This window comes from Enoplosus armatus, chromosome 21 (genome assembly GCF_043641665.1).
Source record: "Enoplosus armatus isolate fEnoArm2 chromosome 21, fEnoArm2.hap1, whole genome shotgun sequence".
NCBI classification, from domain to species: Eukaryota; Metazoa; Chordata; class Actinopteri; order Centrarchiformes; family Enoplosidae; genus Enoplosus; species Enoplosus armatus.
The window spans coordinates 16653598-16677483 of record NC_092200.1 but is presented as its reverse complement, the minus strand read 5'-3'; the positions used below and the strand labels follow the sequence as shown (position 1 = coordinate 16677483).

The 23886-nt window shown below is 44.5% G+C and overlaps 1 protein-coding gene across 1 annotated transcript; it reads left to right on the top strand.

The window, feature by feature from the left end:
• The first annotated feature begins 349 nt into the window (after positions 1-349).
• mkxa (mohawk homeobox a) lies at positions 350-23316 on the top strand. The gene is made up of 6 exons (XM_070928432.1): positions 350-525; positions 3067-3226; positions 5951-6104; positions 9191-9592; positions 22949-22975; positions 23129-23316. Exons 1-6 carry the CDS (start codon positions 350-352, stop codon positions 23314-23316), a joined length of 1107 nt encoding a protein of 368 aa, XP_070784533.1.
• The last annotated feature ends 570 nt before the right edge of the window (positions 23317-23886 follow it).

The following is a 23886-nucleotide window of genomic DNA, read 5'->3' as shown; positions in this document are numbered from 1 at the left end:
TGTGTGTGTGTGTGTGTGGGCAGAGAGTGGAGGGTAAGCGAATCACACACAGCGGACCGAAGGTGTCAAATTAAAATGTATCCAAGAAAAAGGACAAGTGGTCTTATCTGGAGATGATTTCTCGCTGATATAAAAGGATCATTTTTTTAGTTCACAATCACATCACAGTTTGTTAAGTTTATGTAAAGACTCCTTTTGTAAAACATCCACTCTTTGTTCCACAGGAGAGACGCGGGGACACTGTGACAAGTCCGAGGAGATTCTTTTTTTTTTTTTTTTTTTCTTTTTAACTGTTTTTTTTTTTGCGCATCAGAGAAATCGAAGGGGGGGTGGAAATATCTGGCCAAAGATGAACACCATCGTGTTTAACAAGCTGAGCAGCCAGGTCCTGTTCGAGGAGAAGGCGAAGGAGGTGGAAATGAGCAGCAGAAATTATCTAGAAGTCATCGACGGGCAACATCCAGACCTCCTCTCCAGCAGCCAGACCATCAGAGACAACCAGGCCATCAGGCACAGGCGGAGCGGGTATGTGGAGCATTCTGGTCAGCATGTGTGACATTGTTTTAACATGTGGATTAGCTGGAGTCACTGTCACTGATGAGGGATACCTCTATTTCACGGTTACAGACAGAGAGAGAGAGAGAGAGAGAGAGAGAGAGAGAGAGAGGACAACACTGATGGTTTTGTTATCAGAGCTCTGTGGTTATCTTTGCGCCTTGTGCGCAAAATTAAGACAGGGCGAGAAATATCAAGCTCAGATTGAACTCCGTGGGCCAAATTCTTATAAAATTACATTGGTGATCCATATATGTGCACGTGCCTCCTTGAGTTATAATGCATTGCTGTCAATTGAATTGAATTTATTGATAAAACCGTTTCTTCAGCTGTGCGTAAATTCCCCATTTACGCACACAAATCTTGCGCGCCGATCAAGTATCCACATGGAAAGTGTTTTACGGGTCTAAAACTTTACCTACTTATTCTTCAAATCTCAAGGCTGAAACACCAATTTGATTATCCTGTCTGACTTTTTTTTTTTTTTTCATGTGGCTTTAATGCAACAGGATCTGAAGGATCAGGGAATTCATATATTTACCGTTTCCCAAGTCTGGTCTTCATTTAGGTGCCGATGTTCACAGCTAATCTTAAAATTAATTATAAAAAAAAAAATTAAGTAGGTCAGCCAGTGCTCGGTAGCGTGTCTTATAGAGGTCTCCATCTGTTTCCAATAAATAAATGCGCCCTTCAACTCTCTGTGTGGTCTAGTCAATCACACAAGGGCCCAGTGTTTTCTTTTTTAAATGTGTATTTTGTTTTGTTTTCCTGTTATGTGACAGGGAGCAGGTGTACAGATCATGTCATTCCTTTATTTGTTCTGTATTAGTGACCTTAAAAGCCTGCTCAAGGAGCAACCTTTAATAATAAGAAAGAATATTATGAGTTAGTGAACTTATGTGACTGTAAGGCGTCACCTCAAGGGAAGCATCAGTGCTAATGAAGAACATTAGATTATTAAACAGAGGTGTGTGTGTGTGTGTGTGTGTGTGTGTTGGAGTGTTTAAACCAAAAGTTCAGAACACGGAGTAAAATGTCCTTTCGGATGTTCATGCCGCTCTAGATTACAAGGAAAATATTTGTAGAACATGAACCTCAGGCAGACTTGAGGTTAGACTAAAATATGTTACATCTGCAAGTCAGTGGAGCTTTTTTTTTTTTTTTTTTTTTTGGTGAGATAAAGAGGAGAAGCGGAGCCGCAGCGCCATACTGACATCTACAGGTTCCTAAAACCTGGAGCTAAGGTGAGACTGAAGCCTTTCGCAGACCAGGGGAAAAGCAACAGGCTGCTTTAGACGGACTTGAATGGAGAGATGTTGGAATGTATCCCTTTAGGAGCTCACAGGGTGTTTGTGTTCCTCAACAAAACATTTATAATGATTTCATGATATTTTGTGGTGTTTGTATCTTATATATCCAGTGCTCTTATAAGGGCTGTATTCACCACTGAGCTGCTTGATTTGGGACTTTAGAAAATACATCTTTCTTTTTTTTTTAATCTCCTCCCCATGATATATTCCTGCTGTGTTGTTTTTATGGCGTCCCCTGGACATGTATCGTAGCCCTTTTCTGTAAAGGAAAACCAGAAGTATAATTTCAGCTTTTCTTTTGTCAGTCCCTTGTGTGATGGCTTGGCTGTGACTGTGACCCAGCTACATTGTTCCTCATCCACTGCTCCTGGGTGTGAAACGGCAAATCTGGCCGAAATGTGTGCCCGAGCAGAAAAAAAATGTTTTTGTTTGTTTCATTGCAACGTGTTGGCGGTTTGTGGGACACGCAATGAAAAATAAACTGTGAGTGGCCATTTCTCTCTCTCTCTCTCTGCCTCTGTCTGCGTCAGCCTCTCTCTCTCTCTCTCTCTCTCTCTCTCTCTCTCTCTCTCTCTCTCTCTCCTGTCGTGTCTTTATGTCTCCCTCTCCTTTAATCCAACCCCTCTTTGCTTAATTGCAGTGCTCTGGGTGAGAAAATTGCACACTGTATGGAGTGTTCACTTTATGTGTCATGACTAACGAATACAGACAACATGCCGGACCACTCAGGACAGCTGCACAACGTTGTTTGGTTGACTTCAATAAACAACATAATCCCAGTTCTTTTTATGGCTTTAAAAACCAGACTTTATTTTAATTTGAAAAAGGGAAAATTGAAATGTAGGCAACATTTAATGATATGATGATATTTATGATAGAATGAGCAGGATGTTGCTGGTACATGTCAAATCATCCTTCTTACACCGATAAAGGAGTAAATCCTGAATGTTTATTTGTTGGAAGATTATAAGTAAAAAAAAAAAAAGAATAAATGTACTAGATAGAAAAGAACAAACAGGCCAAGTTTAGATTTAAAAAAATGCTAAAACCCCCCAAAAATGTGTCCCATAATTCCCTTATGCATGGACTATCCAGGTTCTATGGGTGTATTTATATAATATCTTGTAATGGCTTTTACTGTAGTCAACTCTCTCCACAGTTTGGTGTCTGCCTGACGTTATTCCACCTGTTCCCTCCACAGGGGTCGTCCCAGCGGTGGCAAAGTGCGACACAAGCGCCAGGCCCTGCAGGACATGGCGCGGCCGCTCAAGCAGTGGCTCTACAAGCACCGGGACAACCCCTACCCCACCAAGACGGAGAAAATCCTGCTGGCCCTCGGCTCGCAAATGACCCTGGTGCAGGTAGGTCCACTCTCTGGTTGCCTCCGTCAAGCCGCGAGGTGTCTTAGCAGGTGATGAAGACAAAAATGTTGCTTATAACAGTGAGGTGTTTCTTTGTATTCATGCAGGCATGAGTGAGATAAAGCGATATTGGATTTCTGCGGTTGAGTTTCTGTCGAACCCCGTCTGGAAAACTGGATTTTGACTTGTATTTTGTAATCAGGGGGCTGTGAGTAGAAAGTGTTTTTCACATCTTGAGCTGTTTATTTCACAGCACTCGTGCAGTTAGTGTTTTTTTTTTTTTAATTTCAACCTTCCTCCAAATGCTTCAATTGGCAATTCTGTTCATTCTTTTTTATTTCACTCAAAAGTGGGGGGGAAAAAATGACTATAGTCATAAATAAAATTTGGAGTTATCTAGGTCAGGGGTTCACAACGTTTTTGACTCCACTGACTCTCTTCATGGTGAATCTTATATTGTACATTTTAGAGGCATGAACAGGTGAAACTATCAAGGAAACTATAACTATTAACTATGATAAGGAAGTCGAAGGTTTAGAAAATAAACCTAATTTTGTGTAGCAGAAATGTGTTTTTTTCTTTCTTATACTTTGGTTTGTCCCCTGATGGTCCCGAGCCACAGGTTGGGAGCCACTCATCTAGGTGTAGTTATACTGTAGTTATAAGTTCTATTGCACCCTCTACTGATAATACAACAGCACACAGTGGACAACTTGACAGCAGCGCATGACAAACTGACCACTGAGAGGAAAACCCAGCGGTGAATATGAGTGTGTTCTGTGTCTGGCACTCGCAGCTGCGTGTGTACAGTATCATCTGGCTGACAAGGTCACTGATACGGCCTCAGAAAGTCTGCAGCGGCTTTTTTTTTTTTTTTTTTGGGCCGCCGGCCACGACGCTTAATCTGGTTCTCATTTTGGGAGCCTGATGGAGCTGTTTGTTTTGGTGAGGACGAGCAGAGTGCAGAGGAATGCTTTGTGTTGGACACGGGGATGCTGCGCCGCAAACACACACACACACACACACACACACACACACACACACATACATACACACGCAACCTCACACACACACAAACTCACACGCGTACATTTAGTACCAGCAACAGTATCAAAGGCCAGTGGGTGATGTCTTGAAATTGGACGAGGGCGGTGGCAGGCAGGTAAATTATTTTCATCATGTTTTCCAACATGGAGGAGGTCTGAGTACGTGAGTTTTCTGCTCTAGGCATTTTTATTGTCCTTTGATTCGATTTTTGCTGATTAAACATCTGATTTCGCAAATTTGAGAATATGCTGCTTTTCTGTTGAAGTTTATCTTTGTAAATGACACAAAAATGGAATACATATTTAGTTTTTTGGACTAATGGTCGGACAAAAAAAAATCACCTTGAATTCTAGGAACATGTGATGGGTGTTTTTCAAAAGTATTATTATTAGTATTATTATTTGAACAAAAGACTCAACAAATGATTCAATATTGAAATAACTGCTAGTTGCAGCCCTAGGTGGCATTCTTTTCTATCCATTCACGGAGGCTAAGACCTACCCAGTTCTTCCACTGTTTAGTCCAAACACACCACTGCTGCCGCTGCCAGTAATGTAGAATGCATCACTTCCTGTGCATTTTCCCCCTGGAAACACCCACCTGGCACCAGGTGTTTAAAGCAACTAAATCTGTCATGTTTCAGCAAAACAGCCCCCTCCCCACTTTTTTTTCCATGTTACTGCTGTAAATGATTTCTTTAAAGTTTGTGCTAATACTGGCCCGTGCCATCTCTCCATCAGCGCTGGAATCCCTCGCCGTGCCTGCATGCCGTCTCCTCTACGGTACATACAGTACAGACTGAGAGCTGGTTTTGGCTGCTTGGCTGCTTATTCTCTCACCCCCTATTGACAGCCATCTTTCCTCCGGTCCTCATTAGCGAGCTGTCCCACGCCTCGCCTCGTCTCACCTCGCCTCGCCTCCCCCTCTGGGCCAAGCCACATGCACTAGATGCTGCCGCCTTCCCTCCTCTGGTGTGCCACAGCGCTGGGGCTGGAGACAAAGGGATGTGGGATGGTCTTAGTTAACGAGAAACACGATACTGAAAGAGGGGATCAGAAAAATAAGTACTCTAGCATAAGGCCCCTGTCCCAGCCCCTTCATAAGCCGCTTGAAGTCTATTGAGCATGAAAAGTTATTCTAGTATAACATCTAATGGTCTCCCTTCCCGGTGAAAGGAAGAGTGCTGGCTCAAGTGTCTTTTATTGCATCTTGAAGACAGTGTTGGAAAAAAATGTATTATTGGAGCGAGGCTGCTCCGGTCCAGAATAAGCACGGGTGGGATGTACATCTCGGTCGGAACATTAGTTAATGAAACGTTGCGTTCGCTGGCCGTTCTGCGCTTTTGAGGGTGTTAAATGTTTCTGCATGGCGTTGATACAGAAAAGATGCATGCTGGGGTGTCTCTCTGGAGCGTCTGGGATGTTTCTTAAAAGCTCAGTTTCAGAGAGCTGCTCCGCAACCTGACTCTGTTTTTCTGTCTCTGGCCTCGAGTCTCTCCGGGTTTTTCTGAATGAGACCGATGGCAGGCAGAGAGCAGACGTTTTCTTAAAGGATAGTCTTTGTTTTGCTATGGATGTGGAGGTGTTTGGAGTCAAAACAATAACACATGTTTCTATTTGCTGTGTTTTTCCCCCACTTCCCACTATTCCTCTCTGTCTCTCTCCCTCTTCCTCTCAGGTCTCCAACTGGTTTGCCAATGCCAGGAGGAGGCTGAAGAACACGGTGAGGCAGCCAGACCTGAGCTGGGCGCTCAGGATCAAGCTCTACAACAAATACGTTCAGGGCAACGCAGAGAGGCTGAGCGTCAGCAGCGACGACAGCTGCTCAGAAGGTACTGCACCTCAGCAGCGGCAGACCCCTTCTCTCTTCTAAATTCCAAATTGGAAAAAAGTAAAAGTTAAAGAAGGTTTTGTGTTTGCAAAAGTACAGCAGAGTGGGACAGAAAGAAATGTCCCTCAGCCTACAAGAACAGAGCGTGACGTCCTGCTGCATTTCAAATGTTTCAAACTTTACTTTACAGAAAGTCTGCTTTACAAACTGGAAGTACGGGGTTTGAAAGAAGCGGGCACATACAGTGGGAGCCGAGGAGTTTGTTTAAGGAAAGACGCGTCTTGTGTTGCATTATGGGAATTGTAGGATCCAGCGGTTTTTGGAGCTCGACCCACACCTCGCCCGCAGAGGGTTTGACCGTCTTCTCCTGTCTCTTTTGAGTCCCCCAGCTTTATTAAAGCGCAATACTAAATTGCTGGAGTGCCCCTATAAACTGTTTTTCCAGCAAATACAAGGTTACATAGCACCCTCTCTGTCCCCATGGTATAAATACCAGCATTAAGTGAAATGATGAGGGCTTCAGGGAAGTGATGGTTACCTAATCCTGAGGTCAAACCGTAGTTCTAAGACGTTTATTATTCAGTTGAGATTTCCATTAGATGGTACTTTTTTTTTAAAGTTTGTACCAGGAGGGAGTAAAGTAGAAGTACTGGTTGGTATCTGGGTGTCTAGGCAAAATATAATGCAGCTACCATTTTAGCAGTATGTATAGTACAACAGATGTGTTAGTAATTCGATTTTTGTCTGTGACCCTTGACCTCTTTAGTTGTGGTTGCTTGTAATGAAGACCTATGACGTTAGCGGTTATTCTACAGTTCTCTTCTATTCTTTCTTGCTCTAGATGGAATCTAAAGCTACATTAGTATCCTTGAATCTACATCTGAATCTGAATCGTTGAATTCTTTTGAGTGGCAGGATATGACATGTATTCATTTTGATACACATGGTGCGTATAACTTTTCATTTACAGTTCGTAACCATCGATGTGATGGATGATCAAGGTTCATTTATTTGTTATTTCACAACACAGGGTTGCACAATGAAATGCAAGCTGTAGCCCCTTCACACTACACACACGGAACATATATACAAATATTTATAGTGAAGTAGATTTACATAAAATAAAAAAAACTTATATACATGTGTACAGAAAGCATGTACAGGATGTGCAAAAAGTGGGAATGAGGGTAGGGCGAAAGGTGGTGGTATGTTTCAAAGATCCCGTCTAAATGGCTCCGACGCGAACCCGATGCTCTTTGCACAGAGTGACCGGGAAGATCTCCTTACATCATACATCTCGTGCCCCCAAAATTCAAATCTAGCATTATGACATGAAATGAGGCCAGGCCATCTCCCCATGCGCCCCGTCCAAAAGCGGGCCGATGCTATGCAGGGCCATGTTCTGGATGTATATAAATGGCGGGGCGTGTGACCCAGCCGAGAGACGCCGAGGCCGGCGGGCTGCGACACGCTGTCATTAGGACACCCCGCTGAGCCAACCTCTGTCTCCCAGCCTACAATTGAAAATGAGTAGCTCTCTTGTCAGCCGTGTATTTACAGCAACTGCCTTTTTCTACTCACTGACGGCACTGAAAACATGGTCAGGAAACAAAAAAAAAAAAAAACATACACACTCACGCTGTGAAAGAATGAACAGAAAGGAAGAGTGCTGCGGTGTCAGTGATCTCTAATTAGATTTTTGAGGAGGAGAGGCCGAGCATGCGGCCGAAGGAGGAATGTGTGCATGGTGTTTGCATTGTGTCCGCCACAGGCCACTGTACCGCTGGAGGCTCGGTATATCTCCCTGACTCTTCTCCCTGTCACATTATGGTTATGAAGCTGTCCGCAGCCTGCTCCCTCCAAGGCCCTCCATTATGTTTTTAAGCTTTTGTTCCAAAGGCTATTTATGGGGCCGGACCTGACCCCACTGACTCGGTGTACATTCCTCTTACTGTCCTGAAATTGTCCAGCTTGTTTTGTAGCTACAGTAGCCAGGTCCGAGAGATAAAAGGCTGCTTTCTGCCTGGGATGTGGAGAGGACACGCTGTCATGTAGGTGCGAAAAATGTACCATTTATTATTTATTTAAAAAAGGTGTCAGACCTCGATGTAAAAGGACACAAGCGCTCGCTGAATTCGACCTCTGACAGCACAATGGAAGGAGAGCCAGTACGCTACCCCCATGTGTTTCTGATATGTGGGAGCTATAATTTTAATTTGGCCCAGACTGAATCAAAAGTCTAACCTGCCCAAATTACAAAATTACAGTCTTGGCAGGGACAGTATCTAGAGTGAACTTCTCCCTGATTTCCCTCCTGCCAGAGGATATCTGGTTTTCCAGTACGGTGTTTTATCTTCCCTCCCCGTTTCTTTCATCAGGTAGGGGACCTGTGCTTTAATTCAATCTCTTTCGGCAGCAGAGCACCCTGGAAATCATTTATTTCTGCAGAAATAGAGTGGGCATAGTGGTCTTGATGGAGAGGAAGTAGACTGCCATCCGTTATGGTTTGGTAATGCGTCCTAAGTCTCGGCTGGGCTTTCTGCTCTTGAGGCGGTGCCAACAGGAGGGCAGGAGCGCCAGGTCGAAATCTCCCTGCCCTGGTATTTAGATTCAAGATTAGCTCGAAATAACCAGACTCAGACTGACTGAGTCAGCGGGGACGAACAGAAGTTAGAAAATCATTTCAACTGAAGAAGCATTTGCTGAAGAAAATGTGTGTGATTGCCATGTGCATTTAGTGCATTACAATACTCAAACTGCACATGTCATCATGATGAACAGATCGTATATGAGTAAGTTTGTAGTGCATACAGATGCTGAGATTTAAAAACAATGGGTTTCTGTAGGGACTGCTTTTAATTATACTTATTATTATCCATAAGAAAAAGCATCCACTCGTCTACAAAGAATTACACCTGGTTTGACATGTAGATACAAATCAGTTCTTTATGAAAACACAGGAAACTACGTACAATTACACCCATAGAAGAATAAAAATAGAACAAAGTATGCAAGACAGTAAGGAAACATGCCTTTCTGCACTGAATCTAAATTACGTCTTTGTGATTTTGCCCCTTGATGTTGTAGACGGGGACAACCCTCAGAGGACACAGAGCGGCCCCGAGGAGCTCAACAAGCCCATGTACCAGAGCGTGATCAAGAAGGAGGGCTCCTCCATGGTGGGCATGGGCATGGCCATGGGTATGGGTATGGGTATGGGCATGGGCATGGGCATGGGCATGGGAGCGGGCCTGCGCTCTGCCGCCGAGGCCGCCTCCCTGGCCGAGGACTACGTGTCTCCGCCCAAGTACAAGAGCAGCCTGCTGCACCGCTACCTGAACGACTCGCTGCGCCACGTCATGGTGGCCAACGCCGTCATGGACGCCCGCAAGAGGAACCACTCCGGCTCCTTCAGCTCCAACGAGTACGACGACGAGCTGCTCTCGCCGTCCTCCTCCGAGGCCGAGGCGAACTTTGTTTATCGGGCTGGTAAGGAGCCACATTTCTTGCATTCTTTCCCTTCAAGAGTCTCCCTCACACACACGACATCCCTCACTTTTGTTCTTTTTTAGTCCCCTCCATCTGCACATTTTGTTTTAATTCCTGCAGCTGGTCCATTATTTCCAACTGTCTGCCTCTCAGCCCGTCCTCCGGCCTCTCTCTCTATATATTCCCTCTCACACTGTTTTCTTCCACCTCCTGACTTTCATTTAATGTGGTGTTGCCGAATGTGATCCTTGTGACTACTGAAATGGAGATGCAGTGAAGAGGGCCCAGAGCCTTTTTAAGAAATGTCCTATTAGATTTAGCCCAGTGTGTCCGAAACACATTAACACACATGCACATATCCACAGCAGAGGAGCCCATGTACTGTCACATCACACACTCACACACTCACGCTGGCCGTCACTCACCCACTCCAGCCGAGAGAAGGAATTCCCCCCAGCCAGCTCCTCTGACCAGGCTTCAGCAGGCCAGACACAACAAGGCCATGTGGAACATGCTCACTTTCAGACTACTGTTTGGCATGCCTTTGATCCTGCCATAAGGTCCTGCTGAGAGAGCAGGGGCAAGGCAGACAGTGTGTGTGTGTGTGTGTGTGTGTGTGTGTGTGTGTGTGTGTGATACGTCCAAGCATACGTTTCTTTTTTTAGACCAAGTGAATAACACCTTTTAAGAAAAGTAAAAATGAAAAAGAAATCTTCATCTTAATCGAAACAAAGTCCAATATCTTGGTATAGGTCGCTCATTGCTGACGACGTTCTTATGGTCGGTCGAGTCTGTCATCATTTTCTACGGAATGAAAAACATTTTACAGCGTGAGATAAAGCCAGATGAAGTGTTTCTTTGGTTTTGTCAAAGCTGCTGCTGTATTGTTTCTTTTCTGCTTAGATGAGCTGTTACAAATATGTTGTTTCTGGAAGGAATTAATCCTTTCAAAAATGTCGCCTTACGGACTTTATTACTCACACGTGTTTTTATTTAGGGCATCTTTGTTGTACAGCAGTTCGTTTCAAGGTACATTCAACATCTTTACCGATTAAAGATAAAAATAAAGTAAAAATGGCACCAATTGTAAAGTGATCACAGGAAATGTAGAGTAGATATAGACAGAAATACATTACTGTAAAACATACAACATGTTTGTGGAATCAGCTAATTGTTTATCATTAATTAAATGTAAATATGTTTCATTAATTTCACATTAATTCAACTTAAAATTTCTTGAACTTGAAATAATGAGTAGAATGAAAATACTGCTGAGGGTTCATTAAATTCAAAAGAGGCATCATTAGTATATTCGTAGACTTCCCAGCATGCATTGTTTAAGGGTCAAAACTCTCCAGAGGCACTTTCTTTTTTCTTTTTTTTTATAATTTGAGTGAAAAAATACATGGTGTATTGTGTCCTGTTTGTGTACAAGGTTACTGGGAGCAGCTTCACACGTTGTCTTCGTTTCACATTTTAATAACTCTCGAGCCGACTTTGAGCCAATTGCTCAAGTCCAGTTCGGTTCATTTTCAAGGCAGCAGGGAAACTTGTGTTTTTAAGTCGAACCAGCTTCAAATGTTTTCCAGTGATGTAATTGACGCTGATGTTCTCCTCACTGTGAATTTAGTGTCAGGCCCCTTGCAAATCACAGAAACCCGTGCATGCTACAGAGACTTTCGCAACGAGTCGCCTGAGCTGTGAACAATCAGGGTCCGATCTGTCCAAGTTCCTCTTCAAGCTGAGAACACTGGGCCTTTGTTCAGCCGGACTTCATAACCAATAGTAAGGTTTTCGCTTTCTGTCGAGCATGGACAGGACCCGGAGGGGGGGGTTGGATTTGAAGGTGTAGGTGATGGAGTGACCTGGGGGGGGGGGGGGGGCTTGTTTTATTGTGTTTCGTTCAAAGCTCGTCTTATGGGCAAATGTGTTTCATATTATCTGAGCGAGAAGGAGGGTGCGTATGAAATGCATCAGCGGCTGCGACGGTTACAATCCTCCTGATCGGCAAACTTAAAACCCTGTGACCTGAGCGAAACATCGGGCTTTTTCACATTGAAGCACCTGCTGCGACTCACAGATGGAGAAAGAGAGACAGAGATGGATAGACCAAGTGAGACTTATAACTCCCTCCCTAGCAGATTTTAATAAGAGAAATCCCCCCCCCCCCCCAAAAAAAAACGGATTAATTCACCTGGCCGGCCTGCTGTTTTTAATAGAGAGTAACTATTTTATCTCTATGGTTAATATAATGTCTTGCCGCTGACGTCTCCCTCTTGGATTTCTCGGGCTTTGGCGCCTTTACAGAAGTGTTACTCCGTTACATGCAAGAGGAGCTTTTGAATCCAGCACATGGAAAGTTCTCCGAGGCGGTGTTGACTCATGGGATCGAAACACCTGCTGGGGCCCTCCGATCCCGTCGAAACGAAACAAAAGAAAAGTCGAGAAAATGAAATTTTAATTCTGCGTCTGATCTCGCCGACGCAGACAGAGCAAATGAAAGAAAGAGGGAGGCAGAGAGAAATCATTTTAAGCTCAGGTTTGCATCATTTCCTCTGTTTTTCTTTTTTGCACATTCCAGATATTTCTGTAGCGAACACATTCCTCTTTTACAAACAGTTTTATTGTGTTTTCATACTAAGGGAAAATGTTTCCCTGAGTAGCAGATTTCCTATAAATCTGTATCAGTTCTACAGAGGAAAAAAGAAAGAGGGAATAAATCAGATTTAAGCTCTCTGTGAATGTTCCCCCACTGTTTTTTTGACAATGACAAAATGTCAATTTTCAGTCAGGAGGGAGGGAAAGAATTTGAACTTGAAAGAAGGAACACAATCGGTGTCTTTTGGCACATTCTTTTGCCCCGAATTCCTGCCTGTCAAGCAACTTTGATTGGTCAAAGCAAAAGTGGCGTGCCTGGCAACCGTCATCCCATTGGCTAAAAGTCTGTTGGGCCGGTTGGCTGTTGTGGCCCGCAGCCTGAGCCCACAGTGTTATCTGTGACTACAGAGGGCAGTCAGACGTGGCAGGAGACGGAGAGTGTAGATTTACCCCAGTGGAAAACTACACTTCTGCTGGCTTGAAAGGGCTCGCACAGACGCACTAATGTACCAATCGCGGCGCCTACATGCACACACACACACATTGAGTGCACACACGCACATTGAGTGCACACACGCACACACACGCGCGCGCAACACACCTACAGTCCAAAGCCTGTGGGGAATTTCATTGAACACAAGGAGCAGTAGAATTCCATCACACATGCCAGGGGTTTCATGCCAAATTACCCTTTAATGGGATATTAAATGGCAGGAATCTGGCTCAATGTTTTCCTTCCAGCTCTGTACCAGATTTGGCCCCCCCTGTCTGATATCATATAGATCATTATTCGCCAAATAACTCTCAACGTTTCTGCGGACGGAGACTGAGAGATCTCGGTCAGACGTTTTACACGAGGTTGACAAGCGGTACTTTTTCTCAGTTTCGCTCCTTTATGGACTCTGGTTGCAGCTGAGTACACGTAGCCTGATGGTGAATGTAGAGCGCTCGCCCGTGTCGAAAGTGCATCTATTCAGATAGAGATAGAGATTAGGATGATTAACATTTTTCTGATACACAGGACTTAGAATCTGCTCAGAATGAAAAACCTAATGTGCTGATGTTTAGCAGATAAACTTACTGTCTCAGTTCAGGGCGATAGCATTCTAACATTTCCTAATTAGCACTGAAAGTACAGCTGAGGCCGATGGAAATGCCGTTAGTTTTGCAGGAATTTGGTCATAAACAAAAGATTGGATTCAAATTTTTAAGGGACTACCAAAGCGATTAAAATGAATTCTGACGGGAGCATGAATATCTGCCAGGGCTAAAAATAGAATTTATTCAAATGGCCAAAATTGTATTGTTGTCTGTTAACCAATATATAAGTCGGAGATTCTTGGCCATACAAAGCAGCAAAGCCACCTTTATTTTACAGCATTAAAGTGACTTATTTCTGAGTCGGGTACTGTTTAACACATAGTTTTCTTAGAAATGCGTTCAAAGAAAACAGCAGTGTTTGACGGCAGCGGCTACGATCCTAAGGGCCTTTCAAATTTGGGTCACAGCGAGCGCCAGACAGTTATTGAATCCTGGAGAGTTTAGTGGCACTTAAGGGGCTCTGGAGTCGTCCAGGTGAATGGAAGAAAAGTCATCTTAATGTGGAAAAGAAAAGAAAAGAATGTTTGGATTTCTTGTCTTGAGGTAGAAAGGTAGAAGGATCTGATGGTTGTTCATGATAAGAAAAAAAAGATTTCTATCATGGCTGTTTTCATATGTTTGACTAACAAGATATACTTAATCGTTAATGTCTCTCTTGTTTCCTCTCCGAAGAGAAACCCAACTGTGATGATTTACGCAGCAGCGCCGTTGAGGGATGGTGTCTGTTGGGTCTGATTTAAGACTGTCGCACTCACTGACTGATGAGCGGTGGTGTAATTTACTGTATGCTGCAGAGCAACAGGAAAGACAATGCTCAACACGGGGGCCGCTGGGTGACAATGAGCCACTCCCAGACAGTGATGGATGAGGACTCCTCATCTCAGGAATCCAGGGATGTGGATAGACTGGCTACGATTCGCTCTTTCCACAGTTTCATAGGAAAGGAGAAAGGGAAGACAGAGAGGGGAGGGGGGGGGGGGGGGGGGGGGTTAGGGGTTGGGGATGTTGTTCCAAGACAGCGGCATTTGCCAAGACTCACTGGGTTCAGGTCGAGCTTTAGGAATCAGCGTGGAAGGGACGAGGAGAGGAGAGGGAGGCTCTTGTTCCATCCAAATCTAGAGTTGAGTTTCTCCAGCAGCGGCCTGCTGGGAAAAGAAAGACAGCATGGTGGCAGTGACTAAGAGACACAGAGGCCGTGGTTGGAAGAAATGAGAGTGCGCCTGTGTGTGTGTGTGTGTGTGTGTGTGTGTGTGTGTGTGTGTGTGTGTGTGTGTTCTTGTATTTCTAGATAGGGACAAGAGGGAAATCCACCAGGGTGAGGACTCGGGGAGGATCAAGGGGCTGTTTTAGGAATAGGACTTTTGATTTAAGAATAACAATTAAACTGAGGTGATGGTAAAGTTCACCTTCATGTTTTTCCTCTGTAACTTCTGCCAGTGCAATGTGGATTCTTTTAATTTTATTTGTGTTCCTCAGAGCATTTAGAATTGTAATTTTAAAGCTTCAACGGTGTCCCTGTTACTCTGGATTATCCTCACTGCCAGCTGGTTTCTCTGGTAGGGGACTAGTTGAACCAGGGAACCAGTGATTTCCCAAACTTCTTAAAACTTTTGTAACAGAACAAGATTGAAATAAAGTATGCTAAATGGTTAAGTAAACTGGCTTGTATTCAAGGTGCTGTGTATTATGTAGCTCTCGTAGTTGCTTTAAGTTGCATCAGATAGCCTTTCCTTTGCGGAAGAGTCATTCCGGCATGTTTAACTGCGTTTTTAATGTGATGTTTGTTGCTCATTTCTTCTGTTTCTTCTGTTTTGACACATTTTATGCAGAGAAACGCTCTTCAAAATGGGCTGTAAAAAGAAAATGGAAATGATCAAATCTTGGCCTGTCCTTAAGGTACCGCAGGGTGCCGCTCCCACCCAACTTCTGCTGGATTACCCAGAGTAACAGGGACATGGTTTGTAGAAAAGTTACTGGTTACTGCTTTCAATGCTACGAGCGCCCTGAAGTGAAATCCCATTTCCATTTTTTCTGTGAGCTGACCCGTCAGTTTAGAATGAAGACTGTGTACTGCAGATAAGCATGGGTAATGCAAAGTGGAAGGATTGGCTAGACCGCCTTAACAAGTGTAGCAGTACAAACGTATTTGTATATGTTGGGATGCATGTGTGTTGGTGTGCCTGTACTCCCTTCAGACAGACTTCCCAGTATAGTTTGCAGCGATAAAAAGGATTTTTTTTTTTTCACGTCGCAAGGTACACATACGACCACCCTGGTTAATGTGTGCTCATGTGTCAAAACAAGGGCCTCATCTCACATAACATACTCTAAATTCATGTTCGCGCTCTGCCTCCACAATGTGGGGTCTTCGGGTGATTCATATGAAAGTGTCCTTCAGGGTGTGGCTGGTTCCAACGGTGGGAACGACCGGCAGTTGGCAGAGGTGAGGTATAATCCTGGCACTGAGCTGTGGTGCAGCTTCATGCGAATGGAAAGGTGGATAAAAAGACACACAGAGAGAGAGAGAGGAAGAGAAAAAAAAAAAATCCTCTGATGGTGAACCTCTGTCACTGAAGCTGGGATGTTGGCTTCCGACCACTAAACAGAGGCTGGGTGCGAGGCAAACAGAGGAGGCAGCAGCAGACTGAGGCGGCGTTCATTCTAGCCGTCATCCTGCGGAGAAGTGTTAACAGACAAACATCGGCACAGACACTGTTTATACGCTAACTCCCTAACATAGAACTGGAAGAGTGCGGAATAATGAGCCCTCTCAACCTGATCGTTTTTAAATCATCAGCACGCCAAGGCTTTTGGGGACACACACACACACACACACACACACAATCAGATTCAGAAAACACAGCTGCCTGCCTAGTCAGGCAAACCGAGCCGCGCTGCCCTGCTCTGTATAAAACACAAATTGTTTCCATTTTAAAAAACCGAGCTGTGTCTAGAACAATAGGCTGCCATTGTGTGTTCCCACGGGTTGGAGGAGAGCAGGGAGAGGTTTAATGAGAGAGCAGAGGTGTGACCCAGCGAGGACACAGAACACACACACACACACACACACACACACACACACACAGAAATCCCCCAAGAGTGTGAGAGGGCAATTCAACCTACCACTGTGAAGAATTGCAGCATAATGATGCAGTGAGTGCAGCACAAACATATCATTTGGCCTCCAGCTCCCTGAAAATAAGGATATTTTTGGGCACATGAAAACACTTCAAAATCCGAATAATGTTTACCCGTGGTTTCAGCTTTTTTTCCTCCCACTAATGTGTGTGTTTCGTGCACCACAAACAACAGCCGTTCTTCTCCCGTGGATGTTGCCAAGAAACCTGCGATGAAGTGGCCTGACGGGGGCGGGGGGGGGCAGGGGGGGTCAGCCCCTGTTTTGTCTCTTTTGTACCTGTCGCGCCAAAGCAGCGATAACAGGCTCATCTGTTCGTCATCAGAGGTGTCCCCGTTGTCTTGGAGTCAGCTTTTGAAGCGTGAGCCCTCTGATCCTCAGATGCTATCGCTGTCCCCTTTTCAAATCTTCTCCCGACGATCAGTTTTTTCGCGGGATCATCTGTCGCCACACCAAATCCCAACTCCTGATCTCCGATGAGCCTGCTTTATTTTATTTTTTTATTTTTTCGTCCATGACACCCTGGCAGTCACACCCATGTGGAGAGAAGACACTCACGCTCGCCATGACAACGTATTTACTTCTCCGTCGAGACTCTCCTCTCATTTTGGCTGATTTACAGGGGCCCTGATTACTCTCTGTTTACTGGCACTCGTAAACACAATGACAACCTGGCAGCGCTGAAACATCTGAAACACTGTTATTATTTCCCCATCTAGCGAGAAGACACAAAGCGTAATCCTCGTTGCTGGATCTTTGGTTATCTGCCCCGACCGCAGCCACACAAGTGTGTCATCTGCCGGGCAGACATGGAAAAAAGAAAAAGAAAAAAAGAAATGCAGTCGGATGGGAGAGTCAGTTTTGGGCAGTGGCTCAGTATCTGTCTGGCTCTGTCACTGTGTGTATGTTCTATTTAATAGTGAAAAGAGCTAATTATTCAATTTTTTTTTTAAGTGATGAAAGTGTTGTCAGGGCAAAACGGAGAAGGCATTAAATTCACGGCGTGTATGATGTCTTTGGCTTACTGAGTGGAATTGACAGTTTGGTTCTTTAGAGCCTCGGACTCAGATGTATTCACCACCCGTAGAGACGGAAAGAGGGAGAGAAATGGCTGGGAGGGGGTGATATAAAAGAAGCGCTGGCAGAGCGCAAGGCAGTGGAGTGCCAAGGCGTCTTTAACTTCATTTACAGACCCGTCTTGATATTGTAAAAAGAGCAGATCATTAAAGAACTACATAAAAGACAGCTCTGGAAGCCCTAAAGCGCGAGGGATCGCTCTGTGTCGCACCTCATGCTCAAGACCGTGGCTTGGGTTGGTGTCAAATCAAAGATAGCATCAATAGACGTCGCCATAAGTCGCCCGAGGCGTTCGTCATCTGCTTTCTGGTCAGAACCAGAAGGACTTGGCTAAAAGTAACCGGTCCGCGCGGCCAAATGTCGTCACATTCACTGATTTAAATGCGACTCTCTGTCCGGTAAACTTCATGACAGAGGCTTCACTGGAGGTAAAGGATGATACATTTTCTGCCCAGGGCGCAGAGTTATGACTCACCTGTGGTGACAGTAAGTCCTGACTCATCCTCCGTGCTCCTTTGAGGAAGTCAAAGGAGCCGCATAATGACAGGATGATCTGTCCTCATCCCGACCTGCGCCGTGGTTTCACAGGTCAGCAGCGAGCAGATTGTCGAGTCTGCAGTCGGCACTCTGGTTCTCATCGGGTGCTTAAGAGGAAATCAGCTTAGCTCATTTCCTCACTTTAACTATTGAGTTTGGATGTGTGTGTGTGTGTGTGTGTGTGTGTTTCCAACTATCGGTCTTTCTCCAGTGGTGGAATAATCTTCTCATTCAAAGCATTTCACTGCCCAGTGGCATCTTTTTGATGCCACTGTCTTCCTTTGTAAAGAGTTTATTAGTTAAAACTAATGGCTTTATTCATTGCTAATACATCATTTACTGATACTTTTGAGATTCCAGGTGGTTCAAAAAGACTCCCTGACCGGTGTTTATCCATTTGTTTGGTATTTTTAACTGCTGTCTATTTATCAAGTATTTATTAACATGAGTAACTGCGGACTTGATGGTTTATTACCCTTTATTAACGACTTATTAACATTTATAACTGATAAATGAATAATGACTTTACTATTAATGACTCAGCAGCAACACATATTTATCACAACCTGATAATCCAGAAGTTATTGTTATCAATGGATTATAACTGATCTGTAAGGAATAAGTAAATTAGTTATTAAACCATTAATGAAGTTACAACTTGTATATCCTATATAAAGTGTACCTTATGAGGAAGTGGTACCAGCGTTTCTTCTTTACTTGTTTAAGTTTTTCGTAAAACTTGACAAAATAATCTCAACTCAAGGCCCGTTTACTTCATCAGCAGACGGAGTCGGCGCCGTCGCGGAGTGGAGATAACATGATCCTGTCAAACAAGAACAAACTTTCACATTTCGCACTGGAAAATACGCTTATTTGCTTTCTTGCTGAGTTAGATGAGAAGATCGATACCACTCTCATATGTCTGTATTAAGTATGGAGCTGTAGAGGTAGGAGCCTATGCTGGAAGCACGAGGAAAAAGCTAGCTTGTGTTCGCCGAAGCAAAAAAATACGCCCAGCAGTACCTCTGAAGCTCACTAATTAACCCGTCTTATGTCAATTGTTGACAGAGGTTGACAAACGTAAATGTAAAAACAAGTTGTCGCTCCAGAGTTTAGCTTCTTGAAAACCACAAGAGATTAAACAAACAAGAGACAGAGTTCATTAGTGAGCTGTGAAGGTTGCTGGCAGGCAGATTTTTTAACTTTGGAGTGAGCGATGGCTAGCTGTTTCCACTTACTTCCGGTCTTTATGCTAAGCTAAGCTAATTGGCTCACGGCTCTAGCTACATGGTTAACGCGCGGACGTGACCGTGGCGTCAATCTTCTCACTTAACGCTCGGAAAGAAAGCAAAATAAGCTCATTTCCCAAAAATGTCGGTTCCTTTAAAAGCCCGTCCTTCCTCTAATCTGTTGTTTTAAACACGTTGCTCTGTTGATTTTCATGGTTTCATGGGTAACACTGTAAAGCCACCGAAGACTTATTTCTGGCAACATGTCATTTTTGGTGACCTAAGAATTGACGCTCACTCGAAGCCACTTTGGAGGAGACCACCAACTAAAAGCCTGACACGTAAATGTCATATAAAATGTGTGTGTGTGTGTGTTTGTGTGTTTATTTGTCTGCCTAATTCAGCCCAGCCCTTGGTTTGTGCAACAGGGCCTGCCTTGTTTATTGTTGTATGTTGCTAACAACAGCACCAGATGGTAATGATGATAGTCAACCGCTCTCCTCCACGGTCGTCTTAACAGGTGTAACCTCATTCCCTCTCTAATTTGTCAGCCCCTGCTTGTTTTTCCTCGTTTTCACCAAGTTTTGTTAAAGCTAGTCAGGTTTTTTTTTTGTTGTTTTTTTTTGTCTTTTTTCCCTCTCTTTTTTTGCTCCCCCTCCATTACCCCGCGGTGATGTTAAGTGAGCTAGTATTTTTGGACTTCCAGCATGACGCCAGAAACCATCAGACTTCTTAGCTTTCCCCTTTGGCGGTCCGTGAAACCCCACTGTCGGTGAAGCCCAAAGGCAACAGCAAAGTGGACTGAGTGTTCAGTAGCAAAGTAGTAAAGCACAAAAAAAAAAAAAAAGTATAGAAAAAACAGGGAAAAAAGAATGAGAAAATAATAAAAGGTCCTCCGTGATTTATTGCCGATTTATTGAGTCTTTGGCGCTGCTCTTGTTTTAAAAAATCTGAGTTTTAGATGTTTTAGGCACAGAGCTGTGGAAATTGAGTTTTTGTGCGCAGTGGTGCATTTCCACATTCTGGGGTCCGGGGTTCCCGAGGAAAGAGACTGGTGCCTTGTCCTAAAGGGGGGGTCCTGGGAATCAGGGTGGCCTTTTGCACCTTCTCCACCTGCTCAGAAAACACTGTTTAGTGTATTCTGAACGGAGCATCTGGACAGTGGCGGCCTCACACACACTGGGAACACTTAGAGCTGTGGATGGAAAGACTCACATGCTGCACCTCACAGCCCGTCGTGAGTTCACAGCTTACAAAGAGACACTTCCCTCTGCACGTTTGTCTTTGATGCCGCTGCTATTGACCCTTTCGCTGCTGTCACCAGCCAATCTATATGAGAGAGAGAGCACCGCAGCAGTAAAACAATGAGCTAATATATTTGAGGGGAGCATAAACAATCCACGAAAGCAGTGTAATTGGCCTGTAATCACAGAGCTGTGATTATGGAGAATGGTGCATATTTATAATCAGGACCAATCTGCTTTTGAGCGCTGGCAACAATCAAGACTGCAGAGAGGATGCCTTCACAGTCCTCGCGGATCTACCTGACGTTCACAACGTAGACCAAAACACAACTGCAAAACAAATCTGTGGAAGAAGACGAAGTAGAGGAAGCAGAAAGTCACTCTTTATTAAAACATAGACGGGAAACTTTGCATGTGTTTTGGCTGGGCTGCATGGGAATGGTCAGTCTCGAGTATCTGGATCAGGGGGGGTTTTACAGCAAAATCCCTGCAGCAAGGGGTGAACAAGTGGAGGACAAGAGGATGCGGGACCTGAGGGCTATCGATCAAGGGAAAGGGACCCGCTGATAAAGCAAGATAAAGGCGGAGGGAAAGCTAGGACAGCAGGGAGCTGTGGCCAGACGAGAATGTGAGGACTTTAGCTGGAACGCTTTGACGCACTGAAATCTCACTCTGTGGTTTGTACTTCTGGGTTATCATGTCTTCATCTCCCTCTCACACGTGCGCACACATTCCTCTCCTCTTCTGTCTAAGAACCATCAACAGAAGAAAAACATGTGGGGAGGGAAGTCTGTCCTCTCTTCGTGGAATACGCCTGTTACACAACGGGAACGGGAGAATTACAGGAAATTTCATAATCAGGCCCATATTAGCCCCGGGCCTTGCAAACCCCGGTACTGTTAGCATGGGTCATGCTACATTGGAACATTTTTGGAAAACAAGGGAGGACCAGAGCAAGGCGTTGGGAATAATTAGGCGCTTACGGCAGCTTGCAAAGGCCTGAAACACTGGAACCAGACCTTTGGAAAGTCTATGGAGGACTTTGGCGAGGTTAGAGGTGACAAAGCAGAACGGTAAAATCCTGTGTGTGCTTTCTCTGACGCCGGAGGAGTTTGGCTCTCCCCGTCTCTGTGGCTGTCTGCGACGACGCTAAACCCCAAACACAGTGTCCTCGCACAACCTTTTCCAGTCCCTTCTAACAATCATGGGAATGAAATTCCAGCGAAAATGAAGGGTGCGAGTTTCATTAGCAGGAGGGAACGCTCAGGAACGCCTGTCGTCTGCTGTGTTGCGGCAACGGTGGCACAAGGAAGGGCCTCGTTAAAACGGCAGTTCAGGTTTAGACATTTGCTTTACGGGGAAATGTGGCGTGGTGGGTGCAGGAGACTGGTTGTCCCTTGGTGATGTGTTTGCGGCGGGACAGCTGGGAGGGCAAAGGACTACCTTTGGACTAAATGGAAATTTCGAGAGACTTTGCCCTCTTTTGAACGTCCTTAAGTCGGCCAGTCGTCCATACCTGGTCAAGATTGAACTTCTTAAAAGCTCACAGGGCCTTAGCTGTTTGTTTGGTTAACTTAAAGGGAGCCCTGGAGGCTGCACAGCCAGGAAATCCAGACGGTCTGCTCTCTTTTTAATGCCTCATGAAACGCCAAGCCTGTGTCATCATATTCACTGCTGGGCAAAACGTACCTAAAGCTGGACCGAAGACAGAAGGCAGGTTCAGCGCAAACACACACACAAATTAAGCCACACACACACACACACACACACACACACACCGACGTGCACATAGTCTTTCTCTCCGAGTGAACAGCATTCTGAAGTAAACACACTGGTTGCCCCGAAGAGAAGTTTGGTTTCATTGTTTAATGACTTTGCTATTTCCCTCTAATGTTTTACATGTGAGATAGAGATTGCTCCCATTTGAAGAGAGAGAAGAAGAAGAAAAAAAAAAAAGAGAGAGCAGACATCCATCTTTCTCTCACTGACTCACTTGCTGCCTTTTCATTCCCACTCAAATCCTTCACGCTCAGTCATTTTCAATCTGATTTCCTCAGACAACTCAATTACGTTGGCCAGGGCCCATTTGTTTTCGGACAAAATATTAGAGAATGGAGTTTATGAGTCATAAGAAACGTCTTTCAACTCCATCCTATTAGTCACCTTGTTTCTTGACGGCTTCTTGCAAAAAAAAAAAAAAAAAAAAAAAAAAAAGACACATCCTTTTTTGTCCAGCATCTGAGTAGAAGAGTGAAAACAGAGCAACACATGTTTGCACAGGATGGGGTGTACACATACAGATCTCACACACACACACACACACACACACACACCTCCTGAGCCCTGTATGTTCAGCTAGATTTCAATAAATCCTCATTGACCCCGGAGAACTCTGCAAAATTAACCATTTCTTTTCTTCCTCTTGTGCTTTCAGAAACCACAGACCATGGATCAAGTAAATGTGACAAGTGAGTGGACTTTCTCTTACCTTGCAGCCCAGATCAAATCCTCTATTTTTTTGTTCATTCATTACAAGCTGAACTTGACCTCTACCCCCCTCGCTCTCTGTTTTCGCTTGCGTGTTTCCTCCTGATCATCAGCGGTAGCGTCGGAGCTGCGCAGAAGGAAAAGGCGAAGGGCAAAGACGAGACGTACTGGAGGGAGATCAACGCCGCCATGGCCTTGACCAACTTGGCGCAGGGGAAGGACAGCGTCTCCGGGACCACCAGCTGCATCATCCAGAAGTCCTCCCATATAGCAGAGATCAAGACTGTTAAAGTGCCGCTGATGCAGAAATATTAGCCCCTACGTCATCCTCCCATCTCTCTATGCAAACCAGAGACATTCCTGTTTCAGCAAACCCGCTGGAGTCCAAATAAACTCCCCCCTGAAATGAAAAGAGAACTGTTGTTTAAGGATGGGGGGGGGGGGGGGGGGGGGGGGGGGGGGTGTTTGAGGCAAGTAACAAAAAGAGAACTCTCATTCTTTTTGGTTGTTATTGGTGTCTAAAAAAAAAAAAAGTGCAAAAGAGGCCTTGACCATCATTTTCTTTGCTGGGTTGATGATAGTTTCACTGCAGTATTTCCTAAAAACAAGACACTTTTTGTAATGTTAACTTATTTTTGACGAGTCTGATTTTTTAAATTTCCTCTTTTTTTTTTCTTTTTTTTTTATGCTACAACATTTGTATTTTTGCCAAAGTGCCTTTGTTATTCAGACCAATAACTCACCGACTGTGGTCAATGCAAAGATAACTGAGGTGCCTCTTTTGGAATTCGTGAAGGAATATTTGACTAAAGTTTAGAGTCACAGTCATGATCCAGGATTTGTTTTGTGAATGAAAAACTCCCCGTAACAGCCTGTGCCTTAAGG